Source organism: Ictidomys tridecemlineatus, chromosome 14, assembly GCF_052094955.1.
Source record: "Ictidomys tridecemlineatus isolate mIctTri1 chromosome 14, mIctTri1.hap1, whole genome shotgun sequence".
NCBI classification, from domain to species: Eukaryota; Metazoa; Chordata; class Mammalia; order Rodentia; family Sciuridae; genus Ictidomys; species Ictidomys tridecemlineatus.
The window spans coordinates 13,016,480-13,039,087 of record NC_135490.1 but is presented as its reverse complement, the minus strand read 5'-3'; the positions used below and the strand labels follow the sequence as shown (position 1 = coordinate 13,039,087).

Here is a 22,608-nt window from a genome sequence, read left to right as displayed (position 1 = left end):
CCTGATATGTTTTGTTATTATTTTTTTCTCGTGAGTTCATATCTATTGGACTTCTTGCCTCCAGAATCTTGAAGATTTGCTAGCCTGGCTAAGAGTATATTCCTCCTGGGAGGATTTATATTTACCCTTGCCCAGGAACCCAGAGGTACCACAGACATAGGTCCAGTTAAATAAAATTCTTCCTGTAGTTTCTAGACTGAACAGGTAATATAGTTTTATACCCTCAATAGTACTATGGCTTTAGTGATCCTATTTTCTGAATAACAACAATCACCATCAATCAGAATGCATAGTCAAACAAAATACATACAAGGGCAAAGGGTCAGAATATTTGAAGTTATAACTGCCTAGGAAAGTCAAGATTGTATATAGTTATAGGTCCTCTTCACCTTGAGTTTTAGACCCTACGCAGAGTCAGATGACAGAATTTGGTGTCATGACATTTTTGAGTTTAAAAAAATGTAGTACCTGTAACTTAACTCAAAATACTTTATCTTAGTGTGGTATGTGTGTGCTGTTTTCTTTTAATTGGCAAATAACAATTTCATGTATTTATAGGGTGCAATGTAATGTTTGATATATATTTGCATTATAGAATGATTAAAGTAAGCTAATTTACATATCTATTACCTCACATATTTATCTTTTTGTGTGTCTGTGGTGAGATAGTGCTTTTTGGATGGAACCTAGTGGTGCTTTACTACTGAGTTATATACCTAGGCCTTATTTATTTATTTATAAATATTTATTTTTTAGTTATAGTTGGACACAATATCTTTATTTTATTTATTTTTATGTGGTGCTTAGGATCAAACTCAGGGACTCTCACGTCCTAGGAAAAGGCTGTCCCGCAGAGCCACAATCCCAGCCCTATTTTTTGAAACAGGGTCTTGCTAAATTGCTGAGATTAGCCTTGAACTTGCAATCCTCCTACCTCAGTTTCCTGAATTGCTGGGATTACAGGTGTGTGCCACTATGCCTTGCAGTGTGTGCTGATTTTACAAAAATATTTTTTTACCTGTTGATGGACCTTTATTTTATTTATTTGCATGTGGTGCTGAGAATCAAACCCAGTACCTCACACTTGCTAGGCAAGTGCTCTACCACAGAGCTATAATCCCATCCTGCTATTTTTTGTTGTTGTTGGTTTTGTTGAGATGAAGTCTCACTGGGTTGTCCAGGCTGATCTAGAACTATTGAGCTCAAGCCTCCTCCTGTCTCGCTCTCCTAAGCATCTGGGATTATAGGCTCACTACTACATGCAAAGTTGTGTGTTTGTTTGTGGTACTGGGAATTGAACCTAGAGGTGCTCTATCACTGAGTTACACCCCCAACCCTTTTTATTTTGAGACAGGGTCTGGCTAAATCACTGAAACTGTCCTTGAACTTGTGATCCTCCTGCCTCAACCTCCCAAGTAGCTAGGATCACAGATGAGTGCCGCTGAGTCCTGCTCTCCATGTGTTATTTTATTTAGTACCAGGGGCACTTAATTACTAAGCAACATGCCTAGCCCTTTTAATTTTTTTTTTTTTATTTTGAGACAGGTTCTCACTAACTTGCTTAGCACCTACTAAATTGCTGAAGTTGGCCTTGAATTAGTGATATCTGCCTCAGTCTCCTGAGTTGCTGGAATTATAGGCGTGTGCCACCATGCCGGACTCTATGTGTTATTTTAAATTGCTATCCTAGAAATGGTTAATTAACAATCGAAGTACCCTGATAGGAAATATAAACTCCAGGAGAGGTGGATGTGAGTGAGTTAAGACATTAACATAGACTAGACACATTTGTGTCTTTCCACAATGTCAGAATTTTTGAATAACAATAAATTCACAAGCTATATTACTTTCATTGGTTGTTATTCACTGAGTACTCAAGGGTCACTTGGTAGCCAAAAGCCCAGCAATCACAGGTTCTTTTATTCCAATCTTAATTATTAATAGCTGGAACACTCAAGTCATACATCACATTTTCACAATGACATATAGATTATAGAAAGATTCAAAAGGGTTATACAGCAGCCGTAGAGCTTCAGGAGGCTGCACTGAAGCAATGGGAGAAAGCAAGAAATAAGAAGTCATTGCATGTTCACAGAAGATTAGAAACCAGATGAAGTTGTTCAGGGTGCAGAGATGTTGGGGGCAAAGAACTTATTCTACACCAGGGCCCAGAGGGCAGGCAATTCAAAATTGGTTATGTCGGGCAGGAGACAGCTGAGCTGAAGTCCCAGAGACAGAGTTGAGATTTCATGTTGACTCATGCTGAGTTCGCTGCATGATCTGATCATGGGTATGTGTGTGCTATCATTAATTAGGATTGGGGTGCTTCTCCTTTTATGGGTTTCAGGTGAGGTTAGTCTGGTGAGACTGATGAGCTTGTGGGCCTGGTTTTTCTGATATGGGTTTGATATGCCCATGCATCCATGTACTTCTGATTTAATTTGCTAAGTTTGTGGGTGTTTCTCTTTTATGATCACAAATTTCATGCCTTATGATTGTTCTGGACAGTCTTTTTAAAAAAAATTTCACTACAAAATAATTTATTACAATGCAGCTTTAACGCAAGACACACCTACATAGAAGCACACGGCTCTCCTGATTAGCCACTGGAGGACCATTTTCTTCACTCTGCCTTACGGACTTCTTCCAGAAAATCTTTCGGATATTGGATCTCCTTGGCTGCAGAATTTGCTTTTTCTTTAGAGCTTTATTCTTCTGACTCTTGAAACTTGCCAGTGAGGACCTTCTGTTCTGTCCTCTTCTTCTGGTGGTCCCTAGTGGTTGCTGCTTGTTTTGTTCCATTTTTTTTTTTCCAGCTTTTTCTCCAGCTTCTTGCCCTGTACTTTGTTGCTACCATCTTTTCCCTAGGAGGGTTGTAAGGTTTGGGGTGGGCAGAATGAAGATTCCTATCAGGAGAGCCCTGGAAGGTAGAGGGGCTATGCTGGGAAGAGCCCAGGTTGGACTCGCAGCGAACACAGATGCGACCATCACGATCTGAGGGCATCTTCTTCCCTTATACACTGAGGGATCATGGTAGTGTAGGAATGTCAGGGATTTGGGGGGATATTTTGCAAGAAGGTGAATGGGGCAAACTGGTCAATTTCTGTTCAACTTTCTGGGAGACGGCCAATTGGGTTCATCGTCTGGAGGGGGGATCCTTATTAGTCTCCTGGACATAAAGATATCCCATGTGTTATCTAATGTGGCCAAAAGAACATTTGTCATGGTTTCTAGATCTCCTATTCTCAACAGGCCATCAAGGTCAAACTCTTTCAGATCCATTTCCTCCAACATCCAATCTGTCCCAAAGAAGGTGTCGTCCTTGCCCATGTCTGAGACATTGACCCAGGTACAGCCAACCATTCCAAAGAGCCCACCTTAGCCTTATTGCTGGAGAACCCATGAGGTTGAAAGTGCTTGGCCACCTCCAGGTAGTCATCTGAGAGACCTAGGCTTGCTTTTTTTTTTTTTTTTTTTGTGCTGAGGATTGAACCCATGGCCTTGTGCATTTGAGGCATAGGCTGGCTTTTAATCTATTTATTTTATTTTTCTCTGTGTTTTTTTTGTGTGTGTATATATATATATATAATATGTGTGTATATGTGTGTGTGTGTATATACATATATATATATATATATATATATTTAGTTATAGTTGGACACAATACTTTTATTTTATTTGTTTATTTTTATGTGGTGCTAAGGATCGAACCCAGGGCCTCACATGTGCTAGGAAAATGCTCTACTGCTGAGTCACAACCTCAGCCCTTCCTTTTTAAAAAATATTTTTATGTGTTCTTATTAGTTATATAATAACTATATATTTTGATATGTTATACATAAATGGAGTATAACTTCTCATTCTTCTGGTTGTACATGATGGAGAATTACATTAGTCATGCAATCATATGTGCACATAGTACAGCAATGTCCAATTCATTTTACTATCTTTCCTATTCCCATTCCCCTTCCCTTCCCTTCATTTCCTTTTGTCTAATCCAAATTACTTCTATTCTTCCCTACCCACGCCTCCTTAATGTGTGTTAACATCCACATATCAGAGAAAACATTCGGCCTTCAGGTTTGGGGGATTGGCTTATTACACTTAGCATGGTATTTTCTAGTTCCATCCATTTACTGACAAATACCATAATTTCATTCTTCTTTATGACTAATATTCCATTGTGTATATGCACCACATTTTCTTTATCCATTCATCTGTTGAAGGGCACCTAGGTTGGTTTCATAGCTTAGCTATTGTGAATTGAACTGCTATAAACATTGATGCAGCTACAGTATGCTAATTTTAAGTCCTTTGGATATACACCAAGGAGTGGGGTAACTGGGTCACATGGTAGTTCTGTTCCAAGTTTTGTGAGGACTCTCCATACTGCTTTCCAGAGTAAGACCCTGGCTTTCTTCAGCCCCCAAACCTTGAAGGGCAACATCAAGTGTCCTGCCAACACCTCACTGTTGAGGAAGTTCACCTTGGTCACATGGAGGATTTTGCCTCCTCAGTGAATATACTTAATTCCAAGATGACTTTGTGGGTTACAGGGGGGCTGCTGCTGGATGCCATGAAAAGCTCTGTGGCTTAAGTTACTGCAAAAGCCCACCTGCTACAGGCACTGCTATCTATATGCCATGGTGGTCCCTGCACCCTATGGAGGGGAAGAGGGAGGGCATAGTAATGGAGGGCTCTGTATCTAGGGGCAGGCAGAGCAGAAATGTGAGCATTATTCTTTTCCAAGTCCCATCTGGTGGTTATTTAGTTTCCCAGACAAGTTACCAAGTCATTCTGCCTTAGCACTTGTTCTCAAAATGGAGTAGCTCAGGAACCAGGCACAGCCTGAAATCTGCATTTCTATACATTATGAAATGACTCAGAGCAGGACATGGCCTGCTCACAGCCTGTTCTGCACAGTTGATTAGCTTTTGAAAGATTCTAAACAAATGCCCATATTTCAGGGAGAGCTTCACCCATCCCCCACCCCCACTCCCCATTCCTGGAGATGGAACCTGGAGCCATGGGCATGGTATATTTGCGCTCCCCACCTGAGCTAAACACCTACCCCATTTTGACCATTGTCGTTGGGGGGTGTGTACTGGGGACTGAACTCAGGGGCACTTGACATCCCCAACCCTAATTTGTATTTTATTTAGAGACAGGGTCTCACTGAGTTGCTTAGTTCCTCATTTTTGCTGAAACTGGCTTTGAATTTGTGATCCTTCTACCTTAGCCTCCAGAGCCACTGGGCATTTTCATCATTTTTATCTCCAATTGATACCAAAGCTAGGAAAGGTGGTGCATGCCTGCAATCCCAGTGGCTCTGGAGGCTGAGGTAGGAGGATCACAAGTTCAAAGCCAGTTTCAGCAAAAGTGAGGGGCTAAGCAATTCAGTGAGACCCTGTCTCTAAATGAAATACAAAATAGGGCTGCATATGTGGCTCAGTGGTAGAGTGTTCAATCCTGTTACTCAAAAAAAAAAAAAAAAATTCCAATCAACACCAAGATGATATGAATTTTTTAAAAATTTCTTTTAAATGCTTAAATTTATTTATTTATTTATTTACTTACTTACTTTGAGAGAGAGAGAAAGAGAGAGAGAGAGAGAGAGAGAGAGAGAGAGAGAGAATTTTTTTAATATTTATTTTTTAGTTCTCGGCGGACACATCTTTGTTTGTATGTGGTGCTGAGGGTCGAACCCGGGCCGCACGCATGCCAGGCGAGCGCACTACCGCTTGAGCCACATCCCTAGCCCTGATATGAATTTTTATTTAGTGAAATAAGTAGTATTCATGATGTATGAACTGGTTACAAATACTGTACAGAGGCCACTTTCTCTTGCATGAATGTTGTGTAGCAATCTAAGGAACCCAATATGTACCCTTTTTTTTTTTATGTTGATCTTGATTTAGATTACAAAACAGATGTGCTTTGAAAATTACTGTTGCCTTATATCACTCGCTGAATCCAGTCCCTAAAATACTGTTTCATGTATGATGAATTTATCTTTCATGCAGGTGTAGATTCCGAAAAGGACTAAGAGAGTTCCAAAAAGGACTGGGAGCTGGGACTTCATCAAAGTTACAGAATAGTTTATGTAACTGATTTTTATTGCACTTGTTACTGAATGTTTGCATAAGCAACAGAATCCTATCTATAACATAACAATGTAACATCTAAGTTAGGCAGGTTAAGGGGTAGAGGAATTTACAATGTTAACTTGTACAAACAGTGAGGGGACATCCTGCCAATTTCATTCCTACCTTCCTACTCCAAATAGTTTTCAGACTCTATTCTCATTCAAGATGGAAAGGAGGATCCTTGAATATATGGATTGAAACAAGGCATGAAATATTTGAGGCCTTAAAAGGTAAGGTCTACAATCCTCCTCTAGTTCAGTTCCATGCAGAGCTATCTGGAGGTCTCCATAGCACCTGCCAAATCTTCCAGAAATGGCCCCAATCACTTCCTATAATCTATAGGTTGATATGGGGCAAAATTACTTGCCAAAATGTTTGGAAGAAGGGTAAGAAATATTTCTTTGGGTGAAAATATGCTTTCATTGCAGAATCAATAATTTTCTAGTTTGAAGAAGCTCTACTCAGCTCATCCATTAATGTACCAATAATAATAGCATGGGGCGGGGCGATCATCTCCTTGTACTAAGTATTTTACATACATTATCGTTTGTACCTTTCCATACAACCCTGTTGATGCCTACAGATTGAACCGGGGGCCTGTGCAAGCTAGGCAAACAGTCCACAACTAAGCTACACATCCAGTCCCAAGATTACTGGTGTGTGTGTGTGTGTGTGTGTGTGTGTGTGTGTGTGTGTGTGTGTGTGTTATCACTATATCTTCTAATTGGGAGAAATGGGGCAAGTCAATTTCCACAAGAGCATGTAAGCTAAATCTGTGCGCAAGAGTTGCCCACGGAAAGGGAGTTAGGACCTCAAAAACGTTTAAATGCTCAGGCTGCCGCTTAATTTCTAACAATCCTTTCGGATGAACCTCCTTGCAAAGTGAAGCTGGTCCAAATGAACTGCCTCTTTTCAGACGAACCAATGAGATGGCTGGATATTGTGAGTGGCATGTGATTTGTCCAATGGGCTAAGCCTCGGTTTTGCACTCCATCGGAAAACTGTGTGGGGAGCACGTGGATCCTTCCGCGTGGCGGATGGGTTTGAGTGCGATGTTCTTCAAGGTGCCATAGGGCCTGGGGAGGACGTAAGCCCAGGTGAGAGGACAGGAGTCAGGTGTGGAAGGCCAAGGGGGCCAAGCTGCAGGTAAGGGCTGGGTGGGCTTTTGCTCTAGCATATGGTGGTGGCTGGGGCCATCCCACCCACTCCCGACCCCCCAGGAGACGCGAGGTGCCCTGGGGCTCTGGGTGGGGCGGGGGCGGGAAGTCGTTATTTGAGGCCGAGTGGGTGGGTGGGAGGAGCGGAGCACTGGGAAAGTACAGAAAGGTGTCCGGAGGGAGGAGGGAGGACCCTCGCAAGGTTTGGGGGTAATCAGACCCGCACAAGAGCTGTTGGTTTGAACAAAAAGTCCTTTTCCCTAGGTGGAAAAAAGGGGGGGGGTGGATTTGCGTTTAGGGTCCTGGTTTGGGGTTAGGCCTGGGTCTAGTGCCTCAGCTCAGAGCAGTGCTTGAAGAGGCAGGGAAAGCTGGTCTGGCCTGGCTCCCTTCCCTGTTGAACCTTTCAGTCAGCAGAGAGCTAACCAATGAAATGAGGAAATGGACTTTAAAGAAGTGCCCCAAGTTAATGGAAATGCTGGTGTGGTTCAGGGAAGGGTGGCAAAAGAGGATTCTGTGATTGGTGGGTGTTATAGCACCTCTCAGTATGTGCCAGTTAGGCAACTGATTGTTCTTGATTTTTAGTTGGGGTTGGGGAAATGTGGGCAAGGAATCCCGGGTTTTGGCAACAAAAGGAGAGAGCCATTGTAATTTGAGAATGAAGCCGTAACTATTTAAGAAAGGATAGATAAGTTAAAAACTTTTTGCAAATCCTTGACTACCTCCACCCTTACTGTCTTTTCTTTATATGCGTGGGGTGATCTGTCATGGAGAGATTTTCAAAAATTAAGAAGAGGCTTACTTAATTTTCAGTTAAGAAAGATTCTTCCGCCTGGGGATGTAGCTCAGTAGTAAAGTGTGTGTTAAGCATGTACAAAGCCCTGGATTCTATCCTCTGCCCTGCAAAAACAAACAACAACAACAACAAAACAACAATTTCGGGGATTAGAGGCAGGTTGGGACAGTAAGAGGAGCTGTTACAGAGAGGGAGTCCTGAAATTTGTAGAATACAAAGTGATTTTGAAGAGGCCTGAGATTTTGGGGAATGGGAAGAGTGTTAAATGGAATTGTGAGATCCAGCCCATATTGTAGGTTCAGAGTAGGAAGGTTCTGTACCCTGGAGACCTCTGTTCTAGTGGAGTTTGAAAGAAACATTTTGTAGAAAGGAATTGGATAAAGATTCAGAGAGTTGACCAAAGAAATCACGAAGATGAGCTTAATGCAATTACAGACTGGAAAAAATAAAAATTTGGTAAAGGAGGGCAAAATCCTATAGATAGAATAATTTTATGATATGGCCATGTTAAGTTTATAAACCAGAATCATCTCCGCATATAAAATGTATATCCTTCTACAACAGGTGGTTAACTTAGAGAACTGCATTATCTGAGGCTGTTTGGATAGAAAATGTAAGTTTGAGAAGAGATTGGGCTTTTAAAGGATTGTTAATTAGAATTTTCCAGGCTCATATAGAAGCTTTCCAAGTGAATATGTTATAAAAGCCTGGTCACATCAACTTAAAGTAAATATATATGTATATTTTGTAATGCTTTGTGAGTCTTTCTCTAAGGAAAAGGAAAACAATTGGGAATTTAATCTTTTTCCCAATGCTGACAGGTAATTAACCAAAACAGGTTCAACATCTGTGTCCACTGCTGACTTGCAATGGATCCGGTCCGACCACCATTCAGGGGCGTACGGATGCCAGGCCGTTGGCCACAAACTCCTCGACCTTTGGACTCAGCTCTGGGTAGGGCAGGGCCTGCAGGCAGAGGCCATATGTTTGGAAAGCCAGAGGTACCCAGCTCACAGAACCGGTCAGCACAAAGGGTAAGACCACATCTGGTTGTACAGGATTGGCATACAGCTTAGCTGTGTGAACAGAGAAGGAGTGGATTTCAGGGTTCGTTGGGACCTGGAAGTCCATACCAAAATGAAGAGGTTGTTTGTTTTCAACAAATAGTTGCATCTTCTGGGTATAAAATTCAAATCCTAGAGTCTATAAAGTATCTCATAATAAACACGGGATGGGCTTGGGTAAGGGCCCTTGATCAGTCCTCTAGCTTTAGTCTATCTATCACAGTTGGGAGGCTTAAAAGTACAACTTGTTGCTGAACAAGTACAGCTGTAACCCTAGCTGTTTGGAAAGCTGAGTCAGGAGGCTTGCACGTTTGAGGCCAGCCTGGGTGACTTAAGACCCTTTCTCAAAAGGGGTCGTGAATGTAGCCCAGTGGTAGACTACTTGCCTGTCATGGGTTCAATCCCCAGTACTGGGGAGCAGAGAAAATAAATAAAACCACACACACACACACACACCCTGTTGCTTCTTTCTGAGTGTTCAGATTTTTCACCCTGGTTGGACTCTATGATATTGACAGCAACTCTTGCATCTGAGATAACAGTTGTTAGATTTTTCCTTTTAAAAGTTCTTTGTCCAAATCTTAAAGAAAAAGAGGATCTTCAACTATTGCTACTGCAGTGTGAATGGGTGTGTGCATCCTTAATCTGTTAATTATAGAGTAATTTTAAGAACAGTATTTGTCTATAATTAATATATGTCAAAGCTAAAGAGCATGTACAGGAAGAACTTAATAATGCAGTTATGATAATTTTTAGAGTTGTCAGTGTCAGTTTAATATTCTTTTAGAAGAAAAGTGAACAATAATATTCTTGTGTGTTTATTCAGATGAATTGCTCGAGTCTGTGGGTGGCTTTTAGTCATGTCACAGCTCTAATCTGTGTAACTGTAGTAAACTTTTCAGACTGCTACAGAAAAATACTAGCAGTTTTTTTGGAGAATATTAAGAAAATTTCTAATACCCATAAAGTGATCTGTTCTTTCTGAAAATTTATTAGCCCATATATTTTTCCCCACTTATCTTGGGTAAACAAAGAATAAACTAGAAAATTATAGAATTACCTCTCTCCCCAGTACTGGAGATTGAACCCAGGTTTTTACTCTTCCACTGAGCTACATCCCCAGTCCTTTTCTTTTTTATTTGAAACAGGGTCTTGCTAAGTTGCCCAAGTTGGTAATTTTTGATTCTTCTGCCTCAGCCTCTCAGGTAGCTGAGATTACAGAAAGTACCACAGTACCCCGTCAGATTGTGAACTTCAAACTAACAATTTATGCTTGAAACTCTAATGTTCTGTGATTATTAGTATTGAAAACATTTTTGTCTTTTTTGTCCTGGGGATGGAACCCTGGATGTGTTAGGCAGGCACTCTACCAGGTCTGAGTACACCCCCAGCCTGAATTTTTTTTTTTTTTTTAAGTATCAGGGGCACTTAACCACTGAGCCACATTCCCAGTCCTTTTTTGTATCTTATTTAGAGACAAGGGCTCACTGAATTGCTTAGGGCCTTGCTAATTTGCTAAGGCTCGCTTTGAAGTCTCAATCCTCCTGCCTCAGCCTCCTGAGCTGCTGGGATTACAGGTATGTGCCACCATAACTGGCCTGAAAAAAAATTTATAATTTTTTTTTGTATCAGGGATTGAACTCAGGGGCACATGACCACTGAGCAACATCTCTAGCCCTATTTAGTATTTTACTTAGAGACAGGGTCTCACTGGGTTGTTTAGTGTCTCACTTTTGCTGAGGCTGGCTTTGAACTCGAAATCCTCCTGTCTCAGCCTCCTGAGCTGCTGGGACTTTAGGTGTGCACCATCATGCCCAGTTTTATAAAATATTTTTGTCCCTTAGTCTTAAAACATTATAGAATTTGGAGAAGCTGATTTTTATTATTTACCAAGGCTTCAAGAAAGCCATTGTTTCTAGAGTTTTAAACTTCATCTTAAAATAACTTACTCATCAACTTTTCCCAGGAGTCTGTGGGTTTGGTGTCCATGTTCCGAGGCATGGGCCTTGAGACAATGTCCCGGACCCCTCTGAAACAGGAAGTGCCTCCTTTAGGTAAGTGAAAAACTAACTTGAGAAACTTCGGTTGTATGTATGATTGCTTGATGCCTAAATCTGTACAGTTTATCCTAAGAAAAATAACTGTGCTTTGAAACATACTCACATTTACAGCTGAGTTTGGTTCTTCCACTCAGGCAGAGGCATTTTGGGTCGAGGCATGTCTGCTAACATGGCATGCAAGGACAAAGAAGAAACTCGTCCCACATTTCCTGACCCTTTGGTGCTGGCTGCTGGGGATAGCAAGCTGGCAGAGGCCTCCGTTGGTTGGAATCGGTGGGTAAAAATCACTTCTCATGCAACCATCAGGTTCAGGGTGAAAGAAAAGCGCTGGGAGGGGGCATGTTATCATTAATGTTGCCAAGATGGACATTTTCTGGGATCAGGGAGCTGCTGCTAATCCAGGAAGTCACTGGCAATGATGAAAAGTGGTTCTCCCTGGGTTGTCCACAGCTTCATTTACCTCTCAAAAAGCGCCTTGGTTGGAGAGGTTCCTTTATCTGGGTGAATCGCATGCTCTCTCCTGCTCTGGAAGATGGCTGTTGGCAAGCAAATCATGACATCACGATGTTGAGAGAATGCTGAGGCTGTGCCTGGGCCTCTTTGGCTGACTAAAGAAGAGAATGTAGACTCACAGAATGATCTAGATGAAGCGCAGATATAAACATGACTAGGAAAGTTCTAATTTGCTTCCCTTTTCACCATTTCAGAGTGCTTGGAAGAGGGAGTTTGGATTCCTCTTTATTACCATTGGGAAGAGCAGCTGGTGGTCTAGGCAGAGGAGTCGACAAGTCTCCCAGTGTGTTTAGCCTGGCCACTCGAGATCCCCCACGGCTGTCACCACCCCCACCTTTGCCCCAGTCCTCATTGCATGCTTCAGACTGCCCTCCTGTCCTGACCATCGAACACAAGGAAAAGTAAGTCCAGAGCACTGCCTTGGTGGCAGAGGGCTTTCTGAGGGGTGCCTTCTGATCTTTGCCTTTGGGCTGGAACACTGTTCTGTTCTGTTCAAAGCCCTCCTTTGGAGACAGTGTGTTTTATTTTTTATTTTTAATTTTTTTGCCATTAGGGAGATTGACAAAGAGGTGGGACGATTCCTGAGGAAGTGCAGTGGGTTTCACAGTGAATATATATAGTGGTATGTCAGAGAGGGGACTCATGGCCTGTCATTTTCCTACCATTTTCAAGTTCTTTTTTTATGTTAAGATGAGGAAATAATTTAGGAGAACATTCCAGCACTGCCTAACCTTCTGCAGAACCAGGTCTTTGCTCTTGGCTAGCTGACCTCATCTGTTCCAGCACTATGGTTGGGACAGGTAGCGTGGCCCTGCCTGTCTAACTAGATGCTGCTAAGGATTTCAAGTCTTCAAAGCTTGCATTTGTACATCTTGGTTCTTGGCTTATGTTAAGTGAAGGGTGAAAAAAATCATTTCCACAACCTTTTTGTTGTTGGTGTGGGTTGTTTGTTTGTTGGTATATATGTGGGTACTTTCTTTTTCATGTTGCCCTAGTCTCATCTCAAACTTCTGAGTGAAAGTAAGTCACCTGCCTCAGACCCTGAGTAACAAGAACTACATGCTCTGGCTGCATTCCTTTTTTTTTCCTTCCCCCAGAGAGCTTTTTGTGAAGCAAGGATCAAAAGGAACACCTCAATCTTTGGGACTGAACCTCATCAAAATACAGTGTCATAATGAAGCAGTTTATCAATATCATGTGACTTTCAGGTATTTATAGCATTTATTCTCTCTGTCACTCAATTCCTAGAGGGCAGGAATGATGTGGTTTCCTTGGAATAACTGGATGTTTTTCTTTATAATTCTTTTTTTCATATTTTTATTGGTGCAGTATAATTGTACATAATTTTGGGATTCATTGTTCTACATTCACACATGCACATGATGTAACAGTATTATGATAATTCTTGGTGGTCCTCCCCATGCAGTGATGTCTGTAGTCAGATCCTGGCAGGAAATTTAAGGTTAATATTTTTGTGTTTTATGTTTTTAAACCATTTTACCAATCAGATTTTAACTGAAGAAATACAGGTTTCTGTATGAAGCTAGAATTGGATTTAATGTGAAATAAATAAAGCTTAAGTTACTTAAAGCTTAAGGGCCTTTTACTTGCATGTGGCCCTTCCAAGTTATTTTGACTAATTTGGTACTCCTTGTCTTAAATGCACTCTGTATCCCACAAAACCTGGGTCCTCCTCTGCCTGTGTTGATTAAATTTGAGGGTGAGGAAATAAAGGAAGAGAACTTCAATTATGTGTCAATAACTTTAGGATTTATCATCCTTTTTTAAAAATTAAGATTTATGGGCTGGGGATGTGGCTCAAGTGGTAGCGCGCTCGCCTGGCATGTGTGCGGCCCAGGTTCGATCCTCAGCACCACATACAAACAAAGATATTGTGTCCGCAGAAAACTGAAAAATAAATATTAAAAAAAAACTCTCTCTTTAAAAAAAATTTAAGATTTATATTAGTTTGTGTATTTCTTGTAAGGTCTTAGGGGAGTTGTTAACTAGAAATTGTTAGCAGGAATTGTGAAAGTGAATGACTGCTTTGAAATACCTGTGGGAAAAATAAGACAGAAGTCTAATTTTTAAAAAATTGACAAGTTACCGTTTGTCAGGTATACTATGATGTTTTGATACATGTATACATTGTAGAAAGATTAAATCAAGCTCATATACCTATCACATCACCTACTTGTTTTGTGATGGGAGCATTTAAGGTCTCTTGGCAATTTTGAAATATATAACACATGATTATTAACTATGGTCACCATGCTGTGCAGTAGATCATTAAAACTATCCTCTCATTTCACTGGAGCTTTGTGCCCTTGACCAACATTTCTCCTCTCCCTCTCCCCCACTGCCTTCCACTATTCCACTCACTGTTTGAGTTTGACTTTGACTTTTTAGATTCCACTTATAAGTGAGATTGTGGAGAATTTGTCTTTCTGTGCCTGGCTTATTTCACTTGGCATAATGTCTTGTAGGTTCATCCATATTGCCACAATGATGGAATTTCTTCTTTTATAAAGACAGTATAGTATAGTATTTGTACGTGTGTATGTGTGTGTGTGTGTGTGTGTGTGTGTAATACATAGCACATTTTCTTTATTCATTCAAGCACTAATAGATGTGTCTTGGCTATTGTGAATAGTGATGAAACAAACACAGGAGTGATTTGTACTGGTTTTAGTTCCTTTTTATATATATTCATAAATGGGATTGCTAGATCAAATAGGAATTCTGTTTTTGTTTTTTGAGGACCCCCCCTACCTTTTCCCAAAGTGGCTATACTAGGGAGTCTAAATTTTTGAAGGGCAGCTTCTAATTGATAGTAGAAGTGGAAGAATTGAAGAGAAAAGAAACAGTTATGAAGACCAAAGAAAAGAAACGGTTATGAAGACTTAATTTGAATGAGGAGGAAGGGGTTGACTTTGGCCACAGGAAAAAATGTTGCTGGATTTACTTACAAGGGGGTTCTTGGTTATTTCCTAATTCCTCTGTTTGAATTATAGAGGAAAATATCTAAAAGATTTAAAGAAGCAGGGAGAGCATAGGCCATTTTAAAAGCTTGTAATAAGAATGAGAAAGGAGGGCTGGGGATGTGGCTCAAGCGGTAGCGTGCTCACCTGGCATGCGTGTGGCCCTGGGTTCGATCCTCAGCACCACGTACAAATAAAGATGTTGTGTATGCCAAAAAAACTAACTAAATAAATAAATATTAAAAAAAAAAAAGAATGAGAAAGGAATAGTTCCAGTGGGCAGCAGGGTGGCTTCAAGAGAGGTAGGAAAGCCCAGCAGGAACAGAGAAGGAGCCAGGAAAGGGAGCAGGCCTGCTGGGAAAGGAAGGGGAGGAGTCCAGTGTTGCAGAGAGGGTAGAGACTTTCTCTGAGAATGGCTTGATAAACCTTAAGGAAACAGAAATGATCCTTTGAGTTCCCGTAGATCTGAGGTCACTCAGCATTGAATGGGCCATGGAGAAGACATGGAATGTAGGGTTTGTGATTGTAGATATGGACCTGTGAAGCTGCAATGTGAAGGTGCTTCTAGGTCAGTGAGAGACTACTGAGCCGATTCAGTGAAGTGGGCATCCTGCAGCTTCCCCATTGTACATGAAGGGGATCTAGGAAGAGAAACTTAAATAGTGTGTTCAGAGGGTAGCTCTGTGTATGCAGGTCTGAAGTGCTCCGGAATCTGAAACCTTTTGAGCACTGACATAACATCAGTGGAAAATTCCACACCATGACATTTCATTTAGTGCCCAAAGTTATTTAAAATACTGATAAAATGACCTTCATACTATGTGCATGGTATATATCAAACATAAATGAATTTCATTTTAAGACTGAGGTGCCATCCCCAAGAAATTTCATTATATCTGCAAATATCCCACAATCCAAAACACTTTTGGTCCCACACCTTTCAAAAAAAGTTATATTCAACCTGTATTTAAAATTTTTTCAAAGAAATGTGATGTTAGTATGGGAGTGTTTAATTTTAGGGACAACTATATTGGATTACCACTTGATTTTTTAAAAGTCTTTCTTCACATACTTGAACACCCTTGACCTTTTTAACCTTGTGTTTGTTCAAACTTTGGAGTTGTAAAGTAAGGTTGTATATTACTGTGATATAATGGGACAGTCTTGGTACAGAGTAGCTGCTGATACTTTTTGAAGTTTAATATTTGTAACAATGAAAATTAATAAAATATTGAAATAGCCCTAAGTGAAAAATAGCCAGAGTAAAATCCTGTTTTTTAAAAAGCACCTTTTTAAAAAAGTATATTCCTCTGAGGATTCTAGAGCTGGAATTAATAAACCACAGTTGGTCCAAAGGTCAAACATGGCCCATAGCCTGTTTTTGTAATGAAGTTCTATTGGCACATAGTTACACAGTAGTTTACATATGTTTATGGCAGAGTCTTATGGTAGATTTGCAAGACTATCTGCCCCACAAAACCTAAAATATTTATAATTTGCCCCTTATAAAGGTTTTTGATCCCCTGATCTAAAGTCCCCTGGCTATACACACTGACATGTTATGGTAAATGTCCTTGGGGTTAGAATTATGGATTGTTTTTATTTTTATTTATTTATTTATTTATTTATTGTAATTGTAGATGGACAGAATGCCTTTGTTTTATTTGTTTATTTTTATGTGGTGCTGAGGATCAAACCAAGTGCCTCACACATGCTAAGCAAGCACACTGCCACTGAGCTTCAGCCTCAGCCCTGTTTTTATTTATTTTTTCCTAAATTTCCCAATGTTTCTGTGATGAGCAGGTGTTCCTGAGTCCATTGTAGTTTTATTAGACATCTATGTATTTTTTAACATGACCACTAGATGGAGCACTTACAAACGCTGCTTCTCTGATAACCCCTTTACCTATTGCACAGCTGTAGTAAATATTGTTATATAAGCCAAATTGAAGTGAAATCCTTTTTATTATTTTCCAGCCCCAACGTGGAGTGTAAAAGCATGAGATTTGGCATGTTGAAAGACCATCAAGCTGTCACTGGAAATGTCACTGCTTTTGATGGATCTATTCTCTATCTGCCTATTAAGCTTCAGCAAGTGAGACCAAAGAGGACGTGTACTTTGGGTGAAACCTAAGAGTGTCTGGTGTTTTGAGTGGTGGGAAACCATAGAGTTGAACCTTTTCATTTTTAGATGGAAGGCAGATATCTGCAGAACAAAATAAAAATTCTTTAGTTTGCGTTCTATAAGAAGTACCTTCTCACATAAGAGACCTTTGATCTCAGTGATAAAGAATGACTTAAAATTTCAACTTCAAATTTTATTGGGTTTATATTACCAAATAATTTCTTAAATCCTGGTTGTCATGCTGTGACTTTGCTTTTGTAGGCATCAAAGTGAGGGGGGAAACATTTTGAAATATTTTGGTATTGTTGGATTAGATTAGGCCTTGGTAATTTTGTCATTTCTTTTTACTTGTGTATATATATTTTTTGTTAGGTTCTTGAGTTAAAAAGTCAAAGGAAAACTGATGATGCCGAGATCAGCATTAAGATTCAATTGACAAAGATCCTGGAGCCCTGTTCTGATTTATGCATTCCCTTCTACAATGTTGTTTTCCGACGGTGAGAAAATAGCTGCAGTCTTACTTTGCTTTAATTTCCATTTTGTATTTTCAGAAGTGCTCTTCAAGAAGCTTATAGCATTGTATGCAGTGTGTATGTGTATAGTTGGTTTAAATAAATAATTAAGTTATTAAATATTTAATAAATAAATTTGTTATTTACAATATATAATAATCCAAAAAGGATTGCTAAGCATTTAATAAGTAAATGGATTATCTTGATGCTAACTTAACGATTATTTCACAAGTGATAGGCCAAGTTTGGGTAAATTAGATTGGGTTTGGGGATAGTTGAAAATATTTGTTGGGAGAATTTTTCCAGTTCCTGAATTTCAGGATTACAGACAGCTCATAATTGTTTAATTTCTTTTGAGATTCCCTAATTTTCTTACAGCTTTTATTCCCAAACTGCCTCTTATTTGATGAAATAGAACTTATATAGACCTAATTCTATTTGCCATATTTGTTATTCACACACTTAGAAATTGGTATTCTCTTTAGCTAATGGTGACAAGTAATGTAAATTAAGCCTGGCGGATAACTCAGTATTTGGCTAGCTAGTAAGGAGGAAAGACTGTGGTCACTTGCACATACTCCAAGATAAGTGCTTTGATAATCTTTATTTTTCTTTTAGCAACACTGGTCTTAACAGAAAAAAAACATTTCTGACCCTTTAGGTTTCAAAAAGAAATCATAGCTAAGAGAAATGGAGCTTAATTTTGATATTTTTCTATTAGGAAACCCATTGTAGGTCTGGGGAATGTATCTCAGTGTTAGAGTATTTGCCTAGTATGTGTAAGGCCCTGGGTCATTATAGCACTGCAAAAAAAAAAGAAAAAGAAAAAAACGTATATATAGAGAAAGCTCATTCCTGCTCTTTATTTCAGGGTAATGAAACTTTTAGATATGAAGCTCGTGGGAAGAAACTTCTATGACCCTACAAGTGCTATGGTATTACAACAACACAGGTTGGTGGTTTTTTACACCTTATTTTTACTTTTGAATATACTGGAAAGGAAATTTTCATTGTGACTATCCTACTAAGGACAAAAATTCAACAATTTTATGGTAGTGAATACAATTAGTTAAACTTTTTTTTTTTTTTTTTAGCTTGGATTTTTAGTAAACTTTAGTAATGTCAATTTAATTTAGTTTGTTTCCTGGGGCTTCCTCATTGTTATCAGGAAAGGGCAATATCAGCTCAAAATATTATTTCACTTGGGGGTATGGAAATGGCCGTTTTCCTTTGGGACTCTAGGGTAAAGGCCACCTCTCTCTCCAGATTGCAGATCTGGCCTGGCTATGCAGCCAGCATCCGCAGGACAGATGGAGGTCTCTTCCTGCTAGCTGATGTGTCCCACAAGGTCATTCGAAATGATTCTGTGCTGGATGTCATGTGAGTAAATGATGGGATCATCCTTTAACATGCTGATGATTTTCTGAAAGGTTCAGTAATAGCCAGTCATAATATAGATTAGCCACTGTTCCATTTGCAATTTTAACTCTAGAATGGATTAAGAGAACTGAATGGATATGTTCTTGTCCCTCAGTCCTACCAAGATGGGCATCTGAACAGACATCTACTGTGCTTTGAGGAATCATATTTCTTGGGTGGTCTAAATCAAATTAGATCTAGAATTGAGCCCCTCTTCTCTGAGATTATCAGAAATCTTGTGTCAGGTATCACCCCATTATATCATGGGATATGGGGTATATGTGGCCGTGGTTCTTACTGTGACTGCAGTGTCCAGGCACTCCACCCCAGAGCATGACTGTGGTTCTTGGGACCCCTGCAACTGGTATGGCTACCTTTGTCCTCTGAGCCTTTGTGTTCTTATGGCCCCTGGAAACCAAAAAAGGCCAGTTATTTTCTGGAGGTCAGAAGGGCCGGGTCTTTAGAAACATGGTAGCTTTTCCTTTCATCACCTCAGCATGGTTTGTGTACCATCCTGAGTCAACTAAAATTTAATAAATGAGGTTAAAGTTCATATGTTGTTATTAAGTTCTCAATAATTCATTTAATGGCCCGTCCTCCCAGAACTCAGCACCATCTTAGAATGTCTGGCAAATCCTGATGGGCTACAGTTTGACGGGTTGCTCTCCAGCTGGCTAGGCACCCCTGTCTTGGAACTCCCTCTTCCCCCTCAGGTTCCATTCCTCCTGCTTCCATCGTTGTTCCTTGCCTCAGTGTACAGCATAACCTTTAGTATTTTCCTGAAGAAGAGTGCATAGGAGGAAATGATTTTGAGACCTTACATGTGTGTGAATGTCTTTGGGTCACCTTAGGGAGATCCGGTGTAAAGTTCTAGGTTGGAAGTGCTTTTCCTTTAGAATTGTGAAGGCATCACTTTCCCATGTTTTCACTTTAAGATTTGCTGTTAAAAGACCTAGAGCCATTTTGATTTCTGATTCCAGAGTCTTTGTATGTCTCCCCTCAGGCCTCCTGGCCCTTTCAAAACAAAAAGAAGTTTTCTTTACCTCAGTCTCCTTAAAGGTTTTTTTGTGTTCTGTATTCCTTTCTGTCCATGTTAGGATTGTATCTGGAATGAGTTTCTTTTTGTCTGAAGAAACTCCCTGTTGAATCTGCTGATGACAAATTCTCTCAAATTTTATCTAAAAATGTTTTTTATTTTGTGTTTAAATTAGAATTCTGGATTTGGCAGATTTTTTTTTTCCCAACACTTTGAAGATATTTCATTGTCTTCTGGTTTACATTGTTTCTGTTGATAAATAATTACCAGTGTTACTGCTGTCTCTTAAATTGCTTATTACCATCTCTGGTTTTCAGAAGTTTTACTGTAACATATCTAATTGTGGTTTCTGTTAAAGAAGAAATCATGATACTGTTGAAGAATGTCAAAGCAGCCAGGCATGGTGGTACTTGCCTGTGATCCCAGCGACTTGGGAGGCTGAGGCAGGAGGATTGCAAGTATTCAAGCTTAAGGCAAGCCTCGGCAACTTAGTAAGACCCTGTCTCAAAATTTTTAAAAAGGCGAGAGGTGGGTGATCTGTAGCTCAGTGTAGAGTGCTCCTGGATTCCACTCCTAGGAACACACACACAAAAAAAGTTAAGGAGATTTTTTGCAGGAATCTTATGGCAGAAGGGTTTTTCAGTACAGGAGAAAGATTGGATTCAACTCCAAATACAACAAGGAAAAGTGGGAATTTATAGCCAAGGAGTAGTATGAGTGTCAGTGGATGGAAAACATCAGGGGTTGGGGAGATTCTGGCTCAATAAACCTAACAGGATTCTTGCTGCAGGCTGGCCCTGGGGGGGTGTCAGATAGCACAGTGATCAGATAGGAAGGGTGGGGATTCTGGCTAAACCAAAGTAGTAGAATTCTTGCTAAAACAATGTAGTGCTGAACAATGCAGTAATGAAAATGGAAGCCCAAAGTTAGAGCCTGGTTGCAGAGAGAATTCAAAAGAACATGAGGTAGAGTTTGGTAAAAGATCTTGGTTGTTTCCCAGTGTTTGTGCTGCCTGGCCCTGGCCTCTTCGTTAAACAAGCACTGTACTTATTGACATGGCTCCAATGTGTACAATATGGTAAGAATGAGGTGATGTCACCTTTTTTCTCCCCCTAAGACCAGGGGTTGAATCCAAATCCTCACACATGCTAGGCAAGCACTGAACTACATCCCCAACCCTTTTTATTTTATTTTGAGGCAGAATCTTTTTTTTTAATATTTATTTTTCAATTGTCAGTGGACACAACATTTTTATTTTTATTTTATGTGGTGCTGAGGATCAAACCCAGTGCCCCGCGCATGCCAGGCGAGCGAGTTACAGCTTGAGCCACATCCCCAGCCCCTTGAGGCAGGATCTTCCTGAACTGCTAAAGCCAGCCTCCAATTTATAATCCTCCTGACTCTGCCTTTCAAGCATCTGGGATTACAGGTGTGCACCACCATTCCTGATTGAGGGGATGTCACTTCTGAGAATAGATTATAGAGAGTTTGTTTTCTGCTTGGGTGCTCACTCTGTCTCATGGACACTCACCCTCGGGGCAGACAACTACTATGCTATGGGCAGTTCTGTGGAGTGAGCTTGGAAGCTATCCTACTCCATTTAAGCCTTGAGACTTGAAATCTTGCCACACTTCAGGAGCCCCTGAACCAAGGCACTCAACTGACCAAATTCAAATTCCTGACCCACAGAAACTGTAAGATAATAAGTCTACAAATACACATATACGTAAATAAAAATAATATATAAATATATGGACAAAAGTGTGTGATTTTATTGATTTATTTGCAGTGCTAGGGATCAAACCCAGGTCCTCTCATATGCTAGGCAAGCTTTCTACCAGGGAACTACACCTTCAGTCCCTGTGTGATCTTTTTAAACAACTTTATTGAGATATAATTCGCACACTGTGCAATCCACTCATTTATAGGGCATGGTTTGATGTCTTGTATAAAACAGCACTGTACATTCATCACTACAGTTTTTCTTTTTTAAGGTGCTAGGTAGGGATTGAATTCAGGCATTATGCATGCTAAGTAAACACTATCACTTTACTATGTCTGCATCCTTTTTTTTTTTTTTCCAATTTTATTTTGAGACAGGGTCTTGCTATGACCCTGTAACCCATGCTGGCCTTGAATTTTCTGTTCTCCCACCTGGACCTCCTGATAGTTGGGATTACAGGTAGACCACACCTGGCTCACTACCATCAGTTTCAGAACATTTCCTTCACCCCATAAAGAATCCCCACAGTCCTTAGCTTTCACTTCCCATTCCTCCATCATCCCTCAGACCTAGGCAATATGAACTTATTGTCTGTCTATCCCACTGGCTCCAAATATTTCATGTGAATGGAATCCATGTGAAATGGCTTCTTTTTTAAATTTTTAATTTTTTTTAGTTGTAGTTGGACACAATACCTTTATTTTATTTATTTTCATGTGGTATTAGGGAGCGAACCCAGTGCTTTATATATGCTAGACGAGTGCACCACTGTGGAGCCACAACCCCAGCTCCCCTTGGCTTCTTTTTTGTTTGTTTGTTTTTTGGTACTGAGGATTGAACCCAAGGGCTCTCAACCACTGAGCCACATCCCCAGCCCTTTTCATTTTGTGACAGGGTCTTACTAAGTTGTTCAGGGCCTTACTGAGTTGCTAAGGCTGGCTTTAAACTCACAATCCTCCTGCCTCAGCCTCCCAAGCTACTGGGATTACAGTGACCACACCTGGCAGCATAATGTTTTCGAGGTCCACCCATGCTGTAGCATTTATCAGTATTTTTCCTTTTAGCGGCTGAATAACATT

At 40.2% G+C, this 22,608-nt stretch overlaps 1 protein-coding gene and 1 pseudogene across 2 annotated transcripts in view; one reads left to right on the top strand and one right to left on the bottom strand.

The window, feature by feature from the left end:
- Positions 1–2,623: 2,623 nt before the first annotated feature.
- On the bottom strand, positions 2,624–3,497 carry LOC101959349 (cyclic AMP-dependent transcription factor ATF-4 pseudogene; annotated as a pseudogene).
- A 3,355-nt stretch (positions 3,498–6,852) lies between these two features.
- The window catches only part of Piwil2 (piwi like RNA-mediated gene silencing 2), a 58,374-nt gene continuing 42,618 nt past the window's right edge, over positions 6,853–22,608 (top strand). Inside the window, exons 1-10 of one of the 2 annotated variants that reach the window (XM_040293084.2) lie at positions 6,853–7,292; positions 8,935–9,130; positions 11,127–11,214; positions 11,355–11,493; positions 11,928–12,134; positions 12,831–12,941; positions 16,692–16,809; positions 17,212–17,336; positions 18,223–18,303; positions 18,618–18,731. In XM_040293084.2, coding sequence (XP_040149018.2) covers positions 8,966–9,130; positions 11,127–11,214; positions 11,355–11,493; positions 11,928–12,134; positions 12,831–12,941; positions 16,692–16,809; positions 17,212–17,336; positions 18,223–18,303; positions 18,618–18,731 — 1,148 coding nt within the window. In that variant the 5' untranslated portion in view covers positions 6,853–7,292; positions 8,935–8,965. Of the gene's footprint in view, positions 7,293–8,917; positions 9,131–11,126; positions 11,215–11,354; positions 11,494–11,927; positions 12,135–12,830; positions 12,942–16,691; positions 16,810–17,211; positions 17,337–18,222; positions 18,304–18,617; positions 18,732–22,608 lie in introns of both variants that reach the window. The other variant, XM_005329338.5, reaches the window with a different exon arrangement.